The sequence below is a fragment of the Scyliorhinus torazame genome, chromosome 10 (genome assembly GCF_047496885.1).
Source record: "Scyliorhinus torazame isolate Kashiwa2021f chromosome 10, sScyTor2.1, whole genome shotgun sequence".
NCBI classification, from domain to species: domain Eukaryota; kingdom Metazoa; phylum Chordata; class Chondrichthyes; order Carcharhiniformes; family Scyliorhinidae; genus Scyliorhinus; species Scyliorhinus torazame.
In genome coordinates, this window is record NC_092716.1 from 2,362,938 (window position 1) to 2,382,638 (window position 19,701).

Here is a 19,701-nt window from a genome sequence, read left to right on the forward strand (position 1 = left end):
GGAGTGCATTTTAGATACCCCTCACCTCGTTTATGGAGATGAGTAGAGCCAGGGCAGTGGGTGGGTGATGTGGTGGTGGGTGGTATCTCTAAGTCCTCACTGATTGAGGAACGTCCCAAGTTCAAGCTATCTGTCGGATTTTCTTCTGTATTTCTGTTACTTTGGGCGTAGCGAATCCATGCTTATCTCCTACTAAGTCTGGACAGATGTATTCTGGAGAGGACTGGGTTCACTCTTTGTGGTTGGCATCTCTGGGGTTGCTGTAGTGGGAGAATTGTGTAATGGTGCATGCCTGGGTGTAGTTGGTTAATCCATGCTTGACTTGTCTTCAATATTCTCTTGGCTGCATGAGAGGTAGCAATGGTCGCTTGATTGGGTGGATTAGGGTAGGAATAACTGTGTTTACCTGGGTCGGGCAGAGGGCTGTTGGGTAGTGGACTGAGCTCACCTCCCTCGAATTGTCCCCTTTTTGGGGCTCCTGGTCTGCTCCACCACTCGAGATAAGGTTTCATAGAACATAGAACGATACAGCGCAGTACAGGCCCTTCGGCCCACGATGTTGCACCGAAACAAAAGCCATCTAACCTACACTATGCCATTATCATCCATATGCTTATCCAATAAACTTTTAAATGCCCTCAATGATGGCGAGTTCACTACTGTAGCAGGTAGGGCATTCCACGGCCTCACCTCTCTTTGCGTAAAGAACCTACCTCTGACCTCTGTCTTATATCTATTACCCCTCAGTTTAAAGCTATGTCCCCTCGTGCCAGCCATTTCCATCCGCGGGAGAAGGCTCTCACTGTCCACCCTATCTAACCCCCTGATCATTTTGTATGCCTCTATTAAGTCTCCTCTTAACCTTCTTCTCTCCAACGAAAACAACCTCAAGTCCATCAGCCTTTCCTCATAAGATTTTCCCTCCATACCAGGCAACATCCTGGTAAATCTCCTCTGCACCCTCTCCAAAGTCTCCACGTCCTTCCTATAATGCGGTGACCAGAACTGTACGCAATACTCCAAATGCGGCCGTACCAGAGTTTTGTACAGCTGCAACATAACCTCCTGACTCCGGAACTCAATCCCTCTCCCAATAAAGGCCAACACTCCATAGGCCTTCTTCACAACCCTATCAACCTGGGTGGCGACTTTCAGGGATCCATGTACATGGACACCTAGATCCCTCTGCTCATCCACACTTCCAAGAACTTTACCATTAGCCCAATACTCTGTCTTCCTGTTATTCCATCCAAAGTGAATCACCTCACACTTCTCTACATTAAACTCCATTTGCCACCTCTCAGCCCAGCTCTGCAGCTTATCTATATCCCTCTGTAACCTGCTACATCCTTCCACACTGTCGACAACACCACCGACTTTAGTGTCGTCTGCAAATTTACTCATCCACCCTTCTGCGGCTTCCTCTAGGTCATTGATAAAAATGACAAACGGCAACGGCCCCAGAACAGATCCTTGTGGTACGCTACTTGTAACTGAACTCCATTCTGAATATTTCCCATCAACCACCACCCTCTGTCTTCTTTCAGCTAGCCAATTTCTGATCCACATCTCTAAATCACCCTCAATCCCCAACCTCCGTATTTTCTGCAATAGCCTACCGTGGGGAACCTTATCAAACGCTTTACTGAAATCCATATACACCACATCAACTGCTCTACCCTCGTCTACCTGTTCAGTCACCTTCTCAAAGAACTCGATAAGGTTTGTGAGGCATGACCTACCCTTCACAAAGCCATGCTGACTATCCCTGATCATATTATTCCTATCTAGATGATTATAAATCTTGTCTCTTATAATCCCCTCCAAGACTTTACCCACTACAGATGTGAGGCTCACCGGTCTATAGTTGCCGGGGTTGTCTCTGCTCCCTTTTTGAACAAAGGGACCACATTTGCTATCCTCCAGTCCTCTGGCACTATTCCTGTAGCCAATGATGACATAAAAATCAAAGCCAAAGGTCCAGCAATCTCTTCCCTGGCCTCCCAGAGAATCCTAGGATAAATCCCATCAGGCCACGGGGACTTATCTATTTTCAGCCTGTCCAGAATTGCCAACACCTCTTCCCTACGTACCTCAATGCCATCTATTCTAATAGCCTGGGTCTCAGCATTCTCCTCCACAACATTATCTTTTTCCTGAGTGAATACAGACGAAAAATATTCATTTAGTATCTCGCCTATCTCTTTAGACTCCACACACAACTTCCCATCCCTGTCCTTGACTGGTCCTACTCTTACCCTAGTCATTCGCTTATTCCTGACATACCGATAGAAAGCTTTTGGGTTTTCCTTGATCCTACCTGCCAAATACTTCTCATGTCCCCTCCTTGCTCGTCTTAGCTCTCTCTTTAGATCCTTCCTCGCTACCTTGTAACTATCCATCGCCCCAACTGAAACTTCACACTTCATCTTCACATAGGCCTCCTTCTTCCTCTTAACAAGAGATTCCACTTCCTTGGTAAACCACGGTTCCCTCGCTCGACGCCTTCCTCCCTGCCTGACCGGTACGTACTTATCAAGAACACACAGTAGCTGATCCTTGAACAAGCTCCACTTATCCAGTGTGCCCAACACTTGCAGCCTACTTCTCCAACCTATCCCCAGAAAGAGCCCCAGTTATCCATAAATCTGAATCCCTCCCGCCTGCACCATCCCTGTAGCCACGTGTTTAATTGCTCTCTCTCCCTATTCCTCATCTCACTATCACGTGGCACGGGCAACAGCCCAGAGATAACAACTCTGTTTGTTCTAGTTCTGAGCTTCCATCCTAGTTTCACTGGGGAGATGGCAGCCTGTGGGCGGCTCGGCTGGAGTGAGAGTCCATGTGCTGTGGGACTGCCTTGTTGGAGTGGAGGCTGAATTGGGGAGTTAGGCATTCTCCTTCAAGTGGTCATGTATAGTGGCTTCCTGAATGCCTTTTCATATTGGGCCTCCTCTGGGAAGGCAGTGTTTTGTCTCTGATTAGGCTCCGCTGCTGTGCCCCGAGTATCCTTTTTGCTATGGCATCTGTTGTTGGCCCGTGTCTGGCATTCTTTGGCTAATTAATCTATTTGTTCCTTTCTTCTCCTTATTTGGATGGGTACCGTGCTGTTGTATGGTGTGTCTCAGCGGATATCCGCGGGGGGGGGGGGGTGGGAGTGCCCCTCCAGAGATGCCCAGTTGTTCGGTGCCTTAACAATTTTTTCTCGGTGATGGGGTTGTGATTAGAAAGGAATGAGGCTGGTTGTGCATCATTGGTTTACTGATGGGGCCTCTTCTTGCTGGAATATCCTGAGAGGCTAAGTGAGCTTTTGATTGTGTAGCCTCTTTCTCTTTTTGGTTTTGTGATCTGGAGCATGCACAAGGGGATCATAGGCTCGTTACTGTACCTGATGATTGTTCTGGGCTGTGCCGGAGTTTGGAGTTTGTGGTATCTGGTGGTTTTATGTAAAATATCCTCTTGGATCTAGTGGCCTTGTGAATTATTTCTCTATCTTTTTATTTCTGTTATTGTGGGGTTAAAGAATTGGTGACTGGTTCCTGCTAAGGTACAGGCAGCTCTCGTATCGAGAGAAGGAGAAGGATATTATAGTGTGTTATTGATGCCTCTGCTATGGCTGCAGCTTAGGGAATTGTGTTCTGGTGTGTGACCAAACATGGCACCGAGATCTTTTCCTGAATTCTCGTGGATTTTGTGTCCAGTCTCCACGTGGGAAGGTGTGCACCAGTTTGCCATGTTTTCATGGTCCTATCCTCCTGTCCCTCACTCTCTGGTACTTCCGCAGATACATGTGGAGGTAACAAGTTTAGTGACTGCACGGAACCAGCTGTGGTGTTGCGCTCCTGGCATGTTCTGTATTTATGTTTACCGAGACATCTTTGCTGTGCTGTACCAATCCTGGGGTTTTGTTGCGGTGTTTGTTAAAATGGAAAAACTTGAATAAAAATTAAAAGTAATAAATATTTTTTTTTTTAATTCTCTCATAGATAATGTGCTGCAACTAATCACTCTCTAAAACAGTCCTATTTTGTTTGGTGCTGTCACAGAACCTGCTGACTTGTTTTTCGAGAGCTGCTTGTTGGCTTTTTACAGTCCAATTTTTTTTTACCCTTCTACCTAATCTAGTCGCTGGTGGTATTCTAGATTCTTTTGAAGATTCTCCCTCTTATGTCAAATTTATTGCATTTCTGTTCAATTCTGTCTATCGTGGGATGTTTCATAAAAATTCTGCCCATCAACCTGATGTTTTGAGCAATCTGAAGTAGCTTGTGTTAAGTTTGTCACTGTACCTTGCTCCTTACATGGTTTCCCTTTGATTAGAAGGTTGTACGTTCAAGCTCCCAACTTCTAGTACTTGAAGACATAATCCCGATTAAGACTCCAGTGAGGCAGTGCTACACTGCCAAAGAGGTTGTAAACCAAAGCTCCATCTGCATTTTCAAGTGGATATAAAATACCGTTGGTACTATTCAAAGAAGAGCAGCGGAGGCCCAAAATGGTCCCTCAAGTCGCACCAACAGATATAATAATTGATCTTTTTATCATCCTTGTTTGTGGCACCTTGCTGGGCACAAAATTAGCTGCACCATTTGTCTGTATAAGAATAGTGATTACATTTTGAAAGCCATTAATCAACTGTGAAGAACTGAGAGGTACTAAGGGATCAAGTGTAAATGCACAATTTCTTCTTTCTGTTACAGTGCCATAAAAGAAAGAAACCACATTGAATCTGACCACATTGGGAAGATATTTGTTTAGACCCTCCTTTGTTTTCTTGCATCATTCTCTGCCCAAATATGGTCAATATCGCAAATCTTCCTTCATTTGCACAATGAAATCTAAATTACCAACATCCTCTTCTGCAGGCGGACAGCAAGTGGCAGTGGAAGTGACAGTGGCAGCAGCTACAGTGGTTCAAGCTCTCGTTCAAGGTCACATTCTCGTTCAGCGTCTCGGTCGACATCGGCGTCTGGTTCCCAATCTGCATCTGGTTCCCACAGATCTAGGTAAGACAGGATCTCTACTGTTGGCAATGTCCACCGACTTTATAAAAGCGTTAGTATTAAAAAGTGATCCTGCCACAGTCCTCACCACTTATAGTGTATGTTCCTGAAAGGTGTGTCTGCAACAGCAAGACCAGTAGTTTAGGGCCCTACAATGGGCCTCACAACCTTGGATTAGAGGAGAGAAAAATCGGCCCAAGTTCCTGTTCCAAACACACTTGGGTTCAGTTGTGTTGAATAGGCTACCAATAGGCTGGAGTTTGCACATTCTCCCCATGTCTGCGTGGGTTTTCTCCAGGTGCTCCGGTTTCCTCCCACAGTCCAAAGATGTGCAAGTTAGGTGGATTGGCCATGATAAATTGCCCCTTAGCGTTGAAGGATGTGTAGGTTAGGTGAGGTTATGGAGTTACAAGGCTGGGGGAGGGAGTGAAACTTGGTAGGGTGCTCCTTCAGAGAGTCGGTGCAGACTCAATGAGCCAAATGGTCTCCTGCACTGTAGGAATTCTATGATTCTATGAATACCCACATTAATTATAGTCACTTAGGCAGGATCCTGTGACAATAAAGCAAATCAAAAATCAAAAGTACTGGAGGGCAGCCATAACTGTGGGAGGTGTTACCCCAGTTGGGAGTCGATAACTTTGGGATAGGGCAAGTGGAAATCAAGTTCCCATATAAATACCAGTGTTAAAATATATGCCAACAGAATTGGACAGGTTAATACCAGACATTAGTGAAGCAACATAATTTTAGTGATCTAAGTGTGGATGGAAATAAAATGAACTGGCACCATTGGCAATGTCATTCCTTTTTGGAAATGGAATTTCGGTAATTCACCAACTATGCAGCAGTTGTACCTGTGGAACACGGAATAGGACGTGATTGGCCCTGTATTGTTGTCTTTGCTAGCACAATACAAAATGTTACTGCTGGAGTATAATGCGGGTGAAAGAATAGAGGAGTTACAACTGAGACTCCTTTCTGACTTTTCCCTGTTTAAAGCAAAGCTCCCAGTTTTGGTACTGTGATTCAGATCAGGAACTTATTGTGTCAGCAGTCATAGTTTATGATCAAATCCAGCATTGGCACCGATTATGTCTTTTAATCAGTGTCTGACATGAAATTGAAGTTTTCAAAGCATTAATTTTGTTCCAGGTCCCTCAGTGTGAGCAGTGTTTCATCCGTGTCAAGTGCGTCATCAAGCAGCAGCTCTGTAAGAAGTGCCGACTCTGAGAATATGTATGCAGACTTAGCCAGTCCCGTCTCATCCGCCAGCTCGCGATCACAAGCCCCTGCTCAAAAGCAGAAGGAAAAATGTGCGTATCTTATCTTGAAATATTTATTGAAGTGGATTTTCCCTCTTCAGATTTGCTCCTTGGGTCATCTGAAATTCTAATTTCTCCTATAGTACTGAAGTAGTTGAGTTCTCACAAGCAAAAGGATACAGCCGCACCTCGCGTAGTCCAAAGCCTACATACCAGAAGACCCAATCCTTATTCTGCATTATGTTAGTATGGGCATTAGTGGTACCTCTACAATTCACCTCTGTACTCCTGATTTAGGTATGGCAGATAATCAGCCAGGGCTTTCCAATCCTGACAATGTTGGAAGATTACACCTGTAGATTACTGGTGAGGATATGATTGAGACCTGTTTTGTTGAACAATGGCCAGCATTCATTGTCACACATCAACAATGGCCACTTTGGTGAAGCGTCGGGGGTTCGGCCGCTACCTGTAGAAATACATTCAGCAGAAGCCAGAGGGCAGGTTATTGGGGGAGGTGGAAAATTGATTTTCTTTTAATTCATTCACAGGTTGTGGGCATCATTGGCTAGGCTATCATTTATTGCCCTTGAGAAGGTAGTGGTGAGCATCCTCATAAACCACTACAGTCCATGTGGTGTAGGTACATCCACTGTGCTGTTAGGGAGGGAGTTCCAAGATTTTGACCCAGCGGCAGTGAAGGAACGGTGATATATTTCCAAGCAGGGTGGTGAGTGACTTGGAGGGGAACCTCCAGATGATGGTGTTCCCGAGTATCTGCTGCCCTTGTCCTTCTAGACGGTAGTGGTCATGGGTTTGGAAGGTACGACGTAAGGAGCCTTTGTGAGTTCTTGCAGTGCACCTTATAGATGATACACAGTGGCACAGTGCGTTAGTGGTGGACGGAGTGATTGTTTGTGGAATGGGTGCCAATCAAGCGGGCTGCTTTGTCCTGGATGGTGTCAGGTTTCTTACATTCATCCAGTCAAGGGAGAGCATTCCATCACACTTCTGACTTGTCCTCATGGGTTGTGGAAAAGCTTTGGGGAGTCAGGTGGTAAGTTACAGACGGCACGGTAGCACAGTGGTTAGCAGTGTTGCTTCACAGCACCAGGAACATGGGTTCAATTCCCGGCTTGGGTCACTATCTGTGTGGAGTCTGCACATTCTCCCCGTCTCTGCGTGGGTTTCCTACAGGTGCTCCGGTTTCCTCCCACAAGTCCCGAAAGACGTGCTGTTGGGTAATTCGGACATTCTGAATCCTCCCTCTGTGTACCCGAACAGGCGCCGGAATGTGGCGACTAGGGACTTTTCACAGCAACTTCATTGCAGTGTTAATGTAAGCCTACTTGTGACACTAATAAAGATTATTATTATTATACAGACCGCAAGATTCGTAGTCTCCAGTAGCCACAGTTTTTATATAGCTGGTCCAGTTCAGTTTCTGGTCACTGGAACCCCGCAGAATGTTGATAATGAGGGATTCAGTGATGGTAATGCCATTGAATGTTGGATACTCTTATTGGAGATGGGCATTGCCTGGCACTTGTGTGGCACGAATGTAACTTGACACATGCCAGCCCAAGCCTGGGTCTTGTAGCATTTGGACATTATCTGAGGAGTTGCGAATGGTGCTGAACATTGTGCAGTCATCTGCAAACATCCCCACTTCTGACCTTCTGTTGGAAGGAAGGTCATTGATGAAGCAGCTGAAGATGGTTGGGGCCGAGGACACTGTCCTGCAGTGATGTCCTGGAGCTGAGATGATTAACCTCCAACCACCACAACCATCATCCTTTATGGTAAGACTCCAACTAGCGGAGTGTTTTCCCCAATTCCCATTGTCTCCAGTTGTGCTCAAACCTGAAGTTACCAGACTCTGGGAAAGTATCAAATTGTCTGTTCAGATAACAAGATGAAAAGAATTGGATGCAGGAAATTCATGCAATGGATCAATTCAAGCAAATTCATTCCCACCCCATGTTTCTTCCATTGTATGCTATTTGTATTCCATTGTATGCTATTTAACGCACAAAATGGCAAAAATCCTGAATAGACCTCAGGCCACTCCTGAGAGAATCACAGAGCTCGGATTGACACATGAGACTGTGGCCAGGGATGGGTATTAGAACCCTATCCTTTTCTCTGTCATGCTCCTTGTGTGCGATGTGGGAGCTCAGGGACACGTCCACTGTCCCTGGCTCCTTCACGTGCAAGAAGTGTGTCCAGTTGCAGCTCCTGTTAGACCGCTTGACGGCTCTGGAGCTGCGGATGGACTCACTTTGGAGCGTCCGCGATGCTGAGGACGTTGGTCACACCGCAGGTGAAAGTTACTGACGGAGACAGGAAATGGGTGACCAAAAGACAGAGCAAGAGTAGGAAGGCAGTGCAGGTGTCCCCTGTGGTCATCTCCCTGCAAAACAGATATACTGCTTTGGATACTGTTAAGGGAAATGGCTCACCAGGGGAAGAGGGACTCAATCGTAAGGGGAATAGACAGGCGGTTCTGCGGACGCAAACGAGACTCCAGGATGGTATGTTGCCTCCCTGGTGCAAGGGTCAAGGATGTCTTGGAGCGGCTGCAGAATATTTTGGGGGGGGTGGGGGGGGGGGGGGGTGAACAGCCAGCTATAGTGGTGTACATAGGCACCAACGATATAGGTAAAAAACGGGACGAGGTCCTACAAGCTGAATTCAGGGAGTTAGGAATTAAACCACAAAGTAGGACATCTAAGGTAGTAATCTCAGGATTGCTACCAGTGCCACGAGCTAGTCAGAGTAGGAATGTCAGGATAGATAGGATGAATGCGTTGCTCGAGAGATAGTGCAAGAGGGAGGGATTCAAATTCCTGGGGCATTGGAACCGGTTCTGGGGGAGGTGGGACCAGTACAAACCAGATGGTCTGCACCTGGGCAGGACTGGAACTGATATCCTAGGGGGGGGGGGGGGGGGTTTGCTCGAGCTGTTAGGGAGGGTTTAAACTAATGTGGCGGGGGATGGGAACCGATGCAGGAAGTCTGAAGGTAGTAAAACAGGGACAGAAACAAAAGGCAGTCAGGGGGAAAGTGTAAGGCAGAGAAGCCATAGTCAAAAATCAAAAAGGGCGACAGTGCAAGGTACAGTGACTGAGGGGAGCTCAGTGAATAGGCCCAGTTATACTAAAAGGAATAAAACGGGAAGTAAAAACATAAATGGTAAGCGACGCGGCAGGTTGTTACATGAAGATATGGGTTCAACGACAAGGAAAATTAGGAGAAATGTTAAGAGGAAATATAACTTAGGAGAGGTTACTGATCGAGGTGTTAAGATTCAAAACAGAGGTATAAAAGACAACATAAGTGTACTTTACCTGAATGCTCGTAGTATTCGGAATAAGGTAAATGAGTTGATGGCGCAAATCATCGTGAATGACTATGATTTAGGAAATAAGGGAGAGTATCAAATTGAAGGCAAATGATACAAAGTGGCAAAGATTAGTGGGAGACTAGAGGACTGGGAAATCTTTAGGGGGCAACAGAAAGCTACTAAAAAAAGCTATAAAGAAGAGTAAGATAGATTATGAGAGTAAACTTGCTCAGAATATAAAAACAAATAGTAAAAGTTTCTGCAAATATATAAAACAAAAAAGAGTGGCTGCGGTAAATATTGGTCCTTTAGAGGATGAGAAGGAAGATTTAATAATGGGAGATGAGGAAATGGCTGAGGAACTGAACAGGTTTTTTGGGTCAGTCTTCACAGTGGAAGACACAAATAACATGCCAGTGACTGATGGAAATGGGGCTATGACAGGTGAGGACCTTGAGATGATTGTTATCACCAAGGAGGTAGTGATGGACAAGCTAATGGAGCTAAAGGTAGACAAGTCTCCTGGCCCTGATGGAATGCATCCCAGACTGCTAAAAGGGATGGCTAGGGAAATTGCAAATGCACTAGTGATAATTTACCAAAATTCACTAGACTCTGGGGTGGTCCCGGCGGATTGCAAATTAGCAAACGTGACACCACTGTTTAAAAAAGGAGGTAGGCAGAAAGCGGGTAATTATAGGCCAGTGAGCTTAACTTCAGTAGTAGGGAAGATGCTGGAATCTATGACCAAGGAAGAAATAGCGAGGCATCTGGATGGAAATTATCCCATTGGGCAGACGCAGCATGGGTTCATAAAGGGCAGGTCGTGCCTGACTAATTTAGTGGAATTTTTTGAGGACATTACCAGTGCGGTAGATAACGGGGAGCCAGTGGATGTGGTATATCTGGATTTCTAGAAAGCTTTTGACAAGGTGCCACACAAAAGGTTGCTGCATAAGATAAAGATGCATGGGCATTAAGGGTAAAGTAGTAGCATGGATAGAGGATTGGTTAATTAACCAAAGAGTGGGGGATGATTTGGAGTTGGGGACCAAGGGCAATGTGTCCAAGTTTGCAGACGACGCGAAGATGAGTGGTAAAGCAAAAAGTGCAGAGGATACCGGAAGTCTGCAGAGGGATTTGGATAGGTTAAGTGAATGGGCGAGGGACTGGCAGATGGAATACAATGTTGACAAATGGGAGGTTACCCATTTTGGTAGGAATAACAGCAAAAGGGATTATTATTTAAATGATAAAATATTAAAACATGCTGCTGTGCAGAGAGACCTGGGTGTGCTAGTGCATGAGTCGCAAAAAGTTGGTTTGCAGGTGCAACAGGCGATTAAGAAGGCAAATGGAATTTTGTCCTTCATTGCTCGAGGGATGGAGTTTAAGACTAGGGAGGTTATGCTGCAATTGTATACGGTGTTAGTGAGGCCACACCTGGAAGATTGTGTTCAGTTTTGGTCTCCTTACCTGAGAAAGGACGTACTGGTGCTGGAGGGTGTGCAGAGGAGATTCACTAGGTTAATCCCAGAGCTGAAGGAGAGGAGAGGTTGAGTAGACTGGGACTGTACTCGTTAGAATTTAGAAGGATGAGGGGGATCTTAGGACTGAGCTTAGGAGGAACTTCTTCACCCAAAGGGTTGTGAATCTATGGAATTCCTTGCCCAGTGAAGCAGTTGAGGCTCCTTCATTAAATGTTTTTAAGATCAAGATAGATAGTTTTTTGAAGAATAAAGGGATTAAGGGTTATGGTGTTCGGGCCGGAAAGTGGAGCTGAGTCCACAAAAGATCAGCCATGATCTCATTGAATGGCGGAGCAGGCTCGAGGGGCCAGGTGGCCCACTCCTGCTCCTAGTTCTTATGGTCTGTAGTTCAGTGTTGCAAATCTGCTGCACATTCCAACATGATGATGTGAAACTGACTGCATTGAAAGGAGTAACATTTCAGGATACAGTCTGACACCTGACATTCAAAAACCTGGCAGGAAATTATTCAGCTGTCTACTAAGGAAGAAAGTTAGAATGTATTGTAATCATAGTAGGGCAGCACGGTGGCACAGTGGTTAGCACTGTTGTCTACGGTGCTGAGGACCCAGGTTCAATCCCGGCGCCGGCTCACTGTCTGTGTGGAGTTTGCACATTCTCCCAGTGTCTGCGTGGGTTTCACCCCCACAACCCAAAGATGTGCACGGTAAGTGGATTGGCCCCTTAATTGGAAAAAAATAATTGGGTACTGTTTATAAAAAAATTTAAAATTAAAAAAATCATAGAATTTACAGGGCAGAAGGAGGCCATTCGGCCCATCGAGTGTGCACCGGCCCTTGGAAAGAGCACCCTACCCTATCCCAATAATCCCATCTCTTTGACACTAAGGGGCAATTTATCATGGCCAATCTACTAACCTGCACATCCTTGGACTGTGGGAGGAAACCCTCGCAGACACTGAGAGAAAATGCAAACTCCGCACAGACAGTCACCCAAGGCTGGAATTGAACCTGGGACCCTGGATCTGTGAGGCAGCAGTGCTAAACACTGTGCCACGTTGCCGCCCTCCAATCTCAGCCGGTACGGGAATTGGACCCACACTGTTGGCCTTGTTTCTGCGGAACCAGGTGTCCAGCCCACTGAGCCAGACCAGCGTCCAGCCCACTGAGCCAGACCAGCGTCCAGCCCACTGAGCCAGACCAGCGTCCAGCCCACTGAGCCAGACCAGCGTCCAGCCCCCTGAGCCAAACCAGCGCCCAGCCCACTGAGCCAAACCAGCGTCCAGCCCACTGAGCCAGACCAGCGTCCAGCCCACTGAGCCAGACCAGCGTCCAGCCCACTGAGCCAGACCAGCGTCCAGCCCACTGAGCCAGACCAGCGTCCAGCCCCCTGAGCCAAACCAGCGCCCAGCCCACTGAGCCAAACCAGCGTCCAGCCCACTGAGCCAGACCAGCGTCCAGCCCACTGAGCCAGACCAGCGTCCAGCCCACTGAGCCAAGCCAGCGTCCAGCCCACTGAGCCAGACCAGCGTCCAGCCCACTGAGCCAGACCAGCGTCCAGCCCCCTGAGCCAAACCAGCGCCCAGCCCACTGAGCCAGACCAGCGTCCAGCCCACTGAGCCAGACCAGCGTCCAGCCCACTGAGCCGGACCAGCGTCCAGCCCACTGAGCCAAACCAGCGTCCAGCCCACTGAGCCAGACCAGCGTCCAGCCCACTGAGCCAGACCAGCGTCCAGCCCACTGAGCCAGACCAGCGTCCAGCCCACTGAGCCAGACCAGCGTCCAGCCCACTGAGCCAGACCAGCGTCCAGCCCACTGAGCCAGCGTCCAGCCCACTGAGCCAGACCAGCGTCCAGCCCACTGAGCCAAACCAGCGTCCAGCCCACTGAGCCAGACCAGCGTCCAGCCCCCTGAGCCAAGCCAGCGTCCAGCCCACTGAGCCAGACCAGCGTCCAGCCCACTGAGCCAGACCAGCGTCCAGCCCACTGAGCCGAACCAGCATCCAGCCCACTGAGCCAGACCAGCGTCCAGCCCACTGAGCCGGACCAGCGTCCAGCCCACTGAGCCAGACCAGCGTCCAGCCCACTGAGCCAGACCAGCGTCCAGCCCACTGAGCCGAACCAGCGTCCATCCCACTGAGCCAGCGTCCAGCCCCCTGAGCCAGACCAGCGTCCAGCCCACTGAGCCAGACCAGCGTCCAGCCCCCTGAGCCAGACCAGCGTCCAGCCCACTGAGCCAGCGTCCAGCCCACTGAGCCAGACCAGCGTCCAGCCCACTGAGCCAGACCAGCGTCCAACCCACTGAGCCAGACCAGCGTCCAGCCCACTGAGCCAAACCAGCGTCCAGCCCACTGAGCCAGACCAGCGTCCAGCCCACTGAGCCAGACCAGCGTCCAGCCCACTGAGCCAGACCAGCGTCCAGCCCACTGAGCCAGACCAGCGTCCAGCCCACTGAGCCAGACCAGCGTCCAGCCCACTGAGCCAGACCAGCGTCCAGCCCACTGAGCCAGACCAGCGTCCAGCCCCCTGAGCCAAGCCAGCGTCCAGCCCACTGAGCCAAACCAGCGTCCAGCCCCCTGAGCCAGACCAGCGTCCAGCCCACTGAGCCAGACCAGCGTCCAGCCCCCTGAGCCAGACCAGCGTCCAGCCCACTGAGCCGAACCAGCGTCCAGCCCACTGAGCCAGACCAGCGTCCAGCCCACTGAGCCAGACCAGCGTCCAGCCCACTGAGCCAGACCAGCGTCCAGCCCACTGAGCCAGCGTCCAGCCCCCTGAGCCAGACCAGCGTCCAGCCCACTGAGCCAGACCAGCGTCCAGCCCCCTGAGCCAGACCAGCGTCCAGCCCACTGAGCCGAACCAGCGTCCAGCCCACTGAGCCAGACCAGCGTCCAGCCCACTGAGCCGAACCAGCGTCCAGCCCCCTGAGCCAAACCAGCGTCCAGCCCACTGAACCAGCGTCCAGCCCCCTGAGCCAGACCAGCGTCCAGCCCACTGAGCCAGACCAGCGTCCAGCCCACTGAGCCAGACCAGCGTCCAGCCCACTGAGCCAGACCAGCGTCCAGCCCACTGAGCCAAACCAGCGTCCAGCCCCCTGAGCCAGACCAGCGTCCAGCCCACTGAGCCAAACCAGCGTCCAGCCCACTGAGCCAGACCAGCGTCCAGCCCACTGAGCCAGACCAGCGTCCAGCCCACTGAGCCAGACCAGCGTCCAGCCCACTGAGCCCAACCGGCATCCAGCCCACTGAGCCAGACCAGCGTCCAGACCAGCGTCCAGCCCACTGAGCCAGACGAGCGTCCAGCCCACTGAGCCAGACCAGCGTCCAGCCCACTGAGCCAAACCAGCGTCCAGCCCACTGAGCCGAACCAGCGTCCAGCCCACTGAGCCAGACCAGCGTCCAGCCCACTGAGCCAGACCAGCGTCCAGCCCACTGAGCCAGACCAGCGTCCAGCCCACTGAGCCAGACCAGCGTCCAGCCCACTGAGCCAAGCCAGCGTCCAGCCCACCGAGCCAGACCAGCGTCCAGCCCACTGAGCCAGACCAACGTCCAGCCCACTGAGCAAGACCAGCGTCCAGCCCACTGAGCCAAACCAGCGTCCAGCCCACTGAGCCAGACCAGCGTCCAGCCCACTGAGCCAGACCAGCGTCCTGCCCACTGAGCCAAACCAGCGTCCAGCCCACTGAGGCAGACCAGCGTCCAGCCCACTGAGCCAGCGTCCAGCCCACTGAGCCAGACCAGCGTCCAGCCCACTGAGCCAGACCAGCGTCCAGCCCACTGAGCCAGACCAGCGTCCAGCCCACTGAGCCAGACCAGCGTCCAGCCCACTGAGCCAAACCAGCATCCAGCCCACTGAGCCGAACCAGCGTCCAGCCCACTGAACCAGACCAGCGTCCAGCCCACTGAGCCAGACCAGCGTCCAGCCCACTGAGCCAGACCAGTGTCCAGCCCACTGAGCCAGACCAGCGTCCAGCCCACTGAGCCAGACCAGCGTCCAGCCCACTGAGCCAGCGTCCAGCCCACTGAGCCAGACCAGCGTCCAGCCCACTGAGCCAGACCAGCGTCCAGCCCACTGAGCCAGCGTCCAGCCCACTGAGCCAGACCAGCGTCCAGCCCACTGAGCCGAACCAGCGTCCAGCCCACTGAGCCAGACCAGCGTCCAGCCCACTGAGCCAGACCAGCGTCCAGCCCACTGAGCCGAACCGGTGTCCAGCCCACTGAGCCAAACCAGCGTCCAGCCCACTGAGCGAGACCAGCGTCCAGCCCACTGAGCCAGACCAGCGTCCAGCCCACTGAGCCAGACCAGCGTTCAGCCCACTGAGCCAGACCAGCGTCCAGCCCACTGAGCCAGACCAGCGTCCAGCCCACTGAGCCAGACCAGCGTCCAGCCCACTGAGCCAGACCAGCGTCCAGCCCACTGAGCCAGACCAGCGTCCAGCCCACTGAGCCAAACCAGCGTCCAGCCCACTGAGCCAAACCAGCGTCCAGCCCACTGAGCCAAACCAGCGTCCAGCCCACTGAGCCAGACCAGCGTCCAGCCCACTGAGCCAGACCAGCGTCCAGCCCCCTGAGCCAGACCAGCGTCCAGCCCCCTGAGCCAGACCAGCGTCCAGCCCCCTGAGCCAGACCAGCGTCCAGCCCACTGAGCCAGACCAGCGTCCAGCCCACTGAGCCAAACCAGCGTCCAGCCCACTGAGCCAGACCAGCGTCCAGCCCACTGAGCCAGACCAGCGTCCAGCCCACTGAGCCAGACCAGCGTCCAGCCCACTGAGCCAGCGTCCAGCCCCCTGAGCCAAACCAGCGTCCAGCCCACTGAGACAGACCAGCGTCCAGCCCACTGAGCCAGACCAGCGTCCAGCCCACTGAGCCAGACCAGCGTCCAGCCCACTGAGCCAAACCAGCGTCCAGCCCACTGAGCCAGCGTCCAGCCCACTGAGCCAGACCAGCGTCCAGCCCACTGAGCCAGACCAGCGTCCAGCCCACTGAGCCAGACCAGCGTCCAGCCCACTGAGACAGACCAGCGTCCAGCCCACTGAGCCAGACCAGCGTCCAGCCCACTGAGCCAGACCAGTGTCCAGCCCACTGAGCCAAACCAGCGTCCAGCCCACTGAGACAGACCAGCGTCCAGCCCACTGAGCCAGACCAGCGTCCAGCCCACTGAGCCAGACCAGCGTCCAGCCCACTGAGCCAGACCAGCGTCCAGCCCACTGAGCCAAACCAGCGTCCAGCCCACTGAGCCAGCGTCCAGCCCACTGAGCCAGACCAGCGTCCAGCCCACTGAGCCAAACCAGCGTCCAGCCCACTGAGCCAGACCAGTGTCCAGCCCACTGAGCCAAACCAGCGTCCAGCCCACTGAGCCAAACCAGCGTCCAGACCAGCGTCCAGCCCACTGAGCCAGCGTCCAGCCCACTGAGCCAGACCAGCGTCCAGCCCACTGAGCCAGACCAGCGTCCAGCCCACTGAGCCAGACCAGCGTCCAGCCCACTGAGCCAGACCAGCGTCCAGCCCACTGAGCCAGACCAGCGTCCAGCCCACTGAGCCAGACCAGCGTCCAGCCCACTGAGCCAGACCAGCGTCCAGCCCACTGAGCCAGACCAGCGTCCAGCCCACTGAGCCAGACCAGCGTCCAGCCCACTGAGCCAGACCAGCCCCCAACACCGTTGAACAGTTAGAGTCGGGCGGTTTTACAGAAAGAGGCCCTTCTGGCCTCGAAATCTAACAGAAATTGCTGGTAATTTAATAAATTACAAATTGCTGGTAGAAATTTGAAAATTCTTCATCTTTAACGGTGGTAAAAACAATTCCCCATTGTGGGACTAGCCAGGGGAGTAAATTAGGGCAGTTAGTAAACCGGTTCGGACCAGTTTCATTAAGGTGGGGAAGCTGTGGCTATAAAAACAAGATTGTTCGTGCCTTCCACAGAGTGATTTTGCTCTGAGTGCTGGGAATTAAAGTAAGAGTGGAGTTTCAGGAAGTAGGAGAACGGAGTTTTAAAAAGTGCAGGAGCAGCTAGTCGGATCGGGAGCTGCCTGGAGCAGAGAGTCTGATCGGGGTCTGTCCGGAGCGGGGGTCTGTCCGGAGCGGGGGTCTGTCCGGAGCGGGGGTCTGTCCGGAGCGGGGGTCTGTCCGGAGCGGGGGTCTGTCCGGAGCGGGGGTCTGTCCGGAGCGGGGGTCTGTCCGGAGCGGGGGTCTGTCCGGAGCAGAAGCTGCCCGGAGCACAGAGTCGGATTGGGGGCTGCCTGGAGTGGGTGCTGCCCGGAACAGAGAGTCGGAGCGGGGGCTCTCTGGAGCAGAGAGTCGGAGCGGGGGCTCTCCGGAGCAGAGATCGGAGCGGGGGCTCTCTGGAGCAGAGAGTCGGAGCGGGGGCTCTCTGGAGCAGAGAGTCGGAGCGGGGGTTCTCCGGAGCAGAGATCGGAGCGGGGGCTCTCTGGAGCAGAGAGTCGGAGCGGGGGTTCTCCGGAGCAGGGGGCTCTCCGGAGCAGAGAGTCGGAGCGGGGGCTCTCCGGAGCGGGGGCTCTCCGGAGCAGAGAGTCGGAGCGGGGGCTCTCCGGAGCGGGGGCTCTCCGGAGCAGAGAGTCGGAGCGGGGGCTCTCCGGAGCGGGGGCTGCCAGGGACACCTCTGGGCTGCGGCTGAGTTTGCAAAACAATCCAGGAGTGACATCATGGGAAAATGGTAAATTCATTGAGTGGTAAGTATCTGCTAATTTGCAATACCTATTTTAAATTGCTTTCATATTAAAGGTAGAAAGGAATATTTTACAGATTAGAAAGTCTAAAACCAGCCGTAATTTTTTTTTTTTTTAATTTAAATTAAAAACTAATTAAATCAAGATGCTGGGCCAGGCGATGTGTTGCATCTGCATGATGTGGGAGGTGGTGGACCCCATTATGGTTCCACGTGAACACATCTGTAGCAAGTGTTGGTTGCTTGATGACTTCAGCTCAGATTTGATGAGCTGGAGTCTGGGCTTTGGACGCTGTTAACACGTCAACGAGGGGGAGAATTACCTGGACGCTGCTTTTCAGGAGGAGCCACACCCCTTGGACTAACTACCTTGAATTCGGCCAGGGACAGGAGTGTATGGCTATGAGTAAGGCAGGTAGAGGGACCCAGGAGGAACTATCTTTGTCCTTGTCCAACTGGTTTGAGATTCTTGCTTCCTGTGTGGATGAGTGGGGACTGTCGGGAGAGTGAGCAAACTGACCACTGCACCCTGGTCCAGGGAGCCATTCGGGTGTGGGGGAGAGAGAAACTAGGTGTAGTCGTAATCGGTCATAGACACGGTTATCTGAAACCAGGATTGAGAGTCCCGAAAGTTGTATTGGCTACCTGCTGCCAGGGTTCGGGATACCACATCTGGGCTGCAGAGGAACTTGGAGTGCTGGGTAAAGATCCAGTTGTCGTGGTCCACATAGGTACCAACGACATAAGTAGAACAAGGGTAGAGGTTCTGCTGAAGTAATATGAGCTGCTAGGGGCTAAATTAAACAGCAGAACCATCTATGGATTACTACCTGAGCCATGAGCTAATTGGAACAGAATCGACAAGATTAAAGGGGTGGCACAAAGATGGGTGTGGGAGAAATATGTTTGAATTGATGGGACATTGGCATCAGTACTGGGGAGGAGGGAGCTGTTCAAATGGGGCAGTCTTCAGAGTTGTACATATCCCTTTAACCCGCTTTTTTATCAGAAATATATCTGTCTCCTTCTTGAAACCATTAATGATTCAGATTCCACTGCACTGTGGGGCAGCGAGTTCCACAAATTCACCATCCTCTGCGGGAAATAATTCCTCCTCGTCTCAGTTTAAAATCTACCGCTTCTCAGCCTATATCTGTGACCTCTCGTTCTAGATTTTCCCACAAGGTGAAACATTTGGTCTACGTTTACTTTATCAATACCTCTTAGTATTTTATATAGGCTCAATCAGATCCCCTCTCATTCTTCTAAACTCCAGCGAATATAAGCCCAAACTGTTCAATCTTTCTTACTCCCCGGATTCAATCTGGTGACCCTCCTCTGAACTGCCTCTAATGCCACCACATCCTTCCTCAAATAAGACCAAAACTGAACACACTACTCCAAATGTGGTCTCACCAACACCCTAAACAATTTCAACAACACTTCTCTACTTTTATATTCCATACTTGCAATAAACTCTAACATTCCATTTGCCTGGGGCCAGGGGGATAAATCACCGGGGCCAGGTGGATAAATCACCGGGGCCAGGTGGATAAATCACCGGGGCCAGGGGGATAAATCACCGGGGCCAGGGGGATAAATCACCGGGGCCAGGTGGATAAATCACCGGGGCCAGGGGGATAAATCACCGGGGCCGGGGGGATAAATCACCGGGGCCAGGGGGATAAATCACTGGGGCCAGGGGGATAAATCACCGGGGCCAGGGGGATAAATCACCGGGGCCAGGGGGATAAATCACCGGGGCCAGGGGGATAAATCACCGGGGCCAGGGGGATAAATCACCGGGGCCAGGGGGATAAATCACCGGGGCCAGGGGGATAAATCACCGGGGCCGGGGGATTGTACCCCAGGATGTTGAAGGAAACCAGGAAGGATTTAACAGATGCTCTTCGTTTCA

At 51.8% G+C, this 19,701-nt stretch overlaps 1 protein-coding gene across 8 annotated transcripts in view; it reads left to right on the forward strand.

Moving 5' to 3' along the window:
* The window catches only part of zc3h18 (zinc finger CCCH-type containing 18), a 319,920-nt gene that overhangs the window by 286,300 nt on the left and 13,919 nt on the right, over nucleotides 1-19,701 (forward strand). For all 8 annotated transcript variants that reach the window (XM_072517731.1, XM_072517738.1, XM_072517736.1 and 5 more), the window contains 2 exons: nucleotides 4,866-5,006; nucleotides 6,159-6,319. In XM_072517731.1, coding sequence (XP_072373832.1) covers nucleotides 4,866-5,006; nucleotides 6,159-6,319 — 302 coding nt within the window. The remainder of the gene's footprint in view (nucleotides 1-4,865; nucleotides 5,007-6,158; nucleotides 6,320-19,701) is intronic.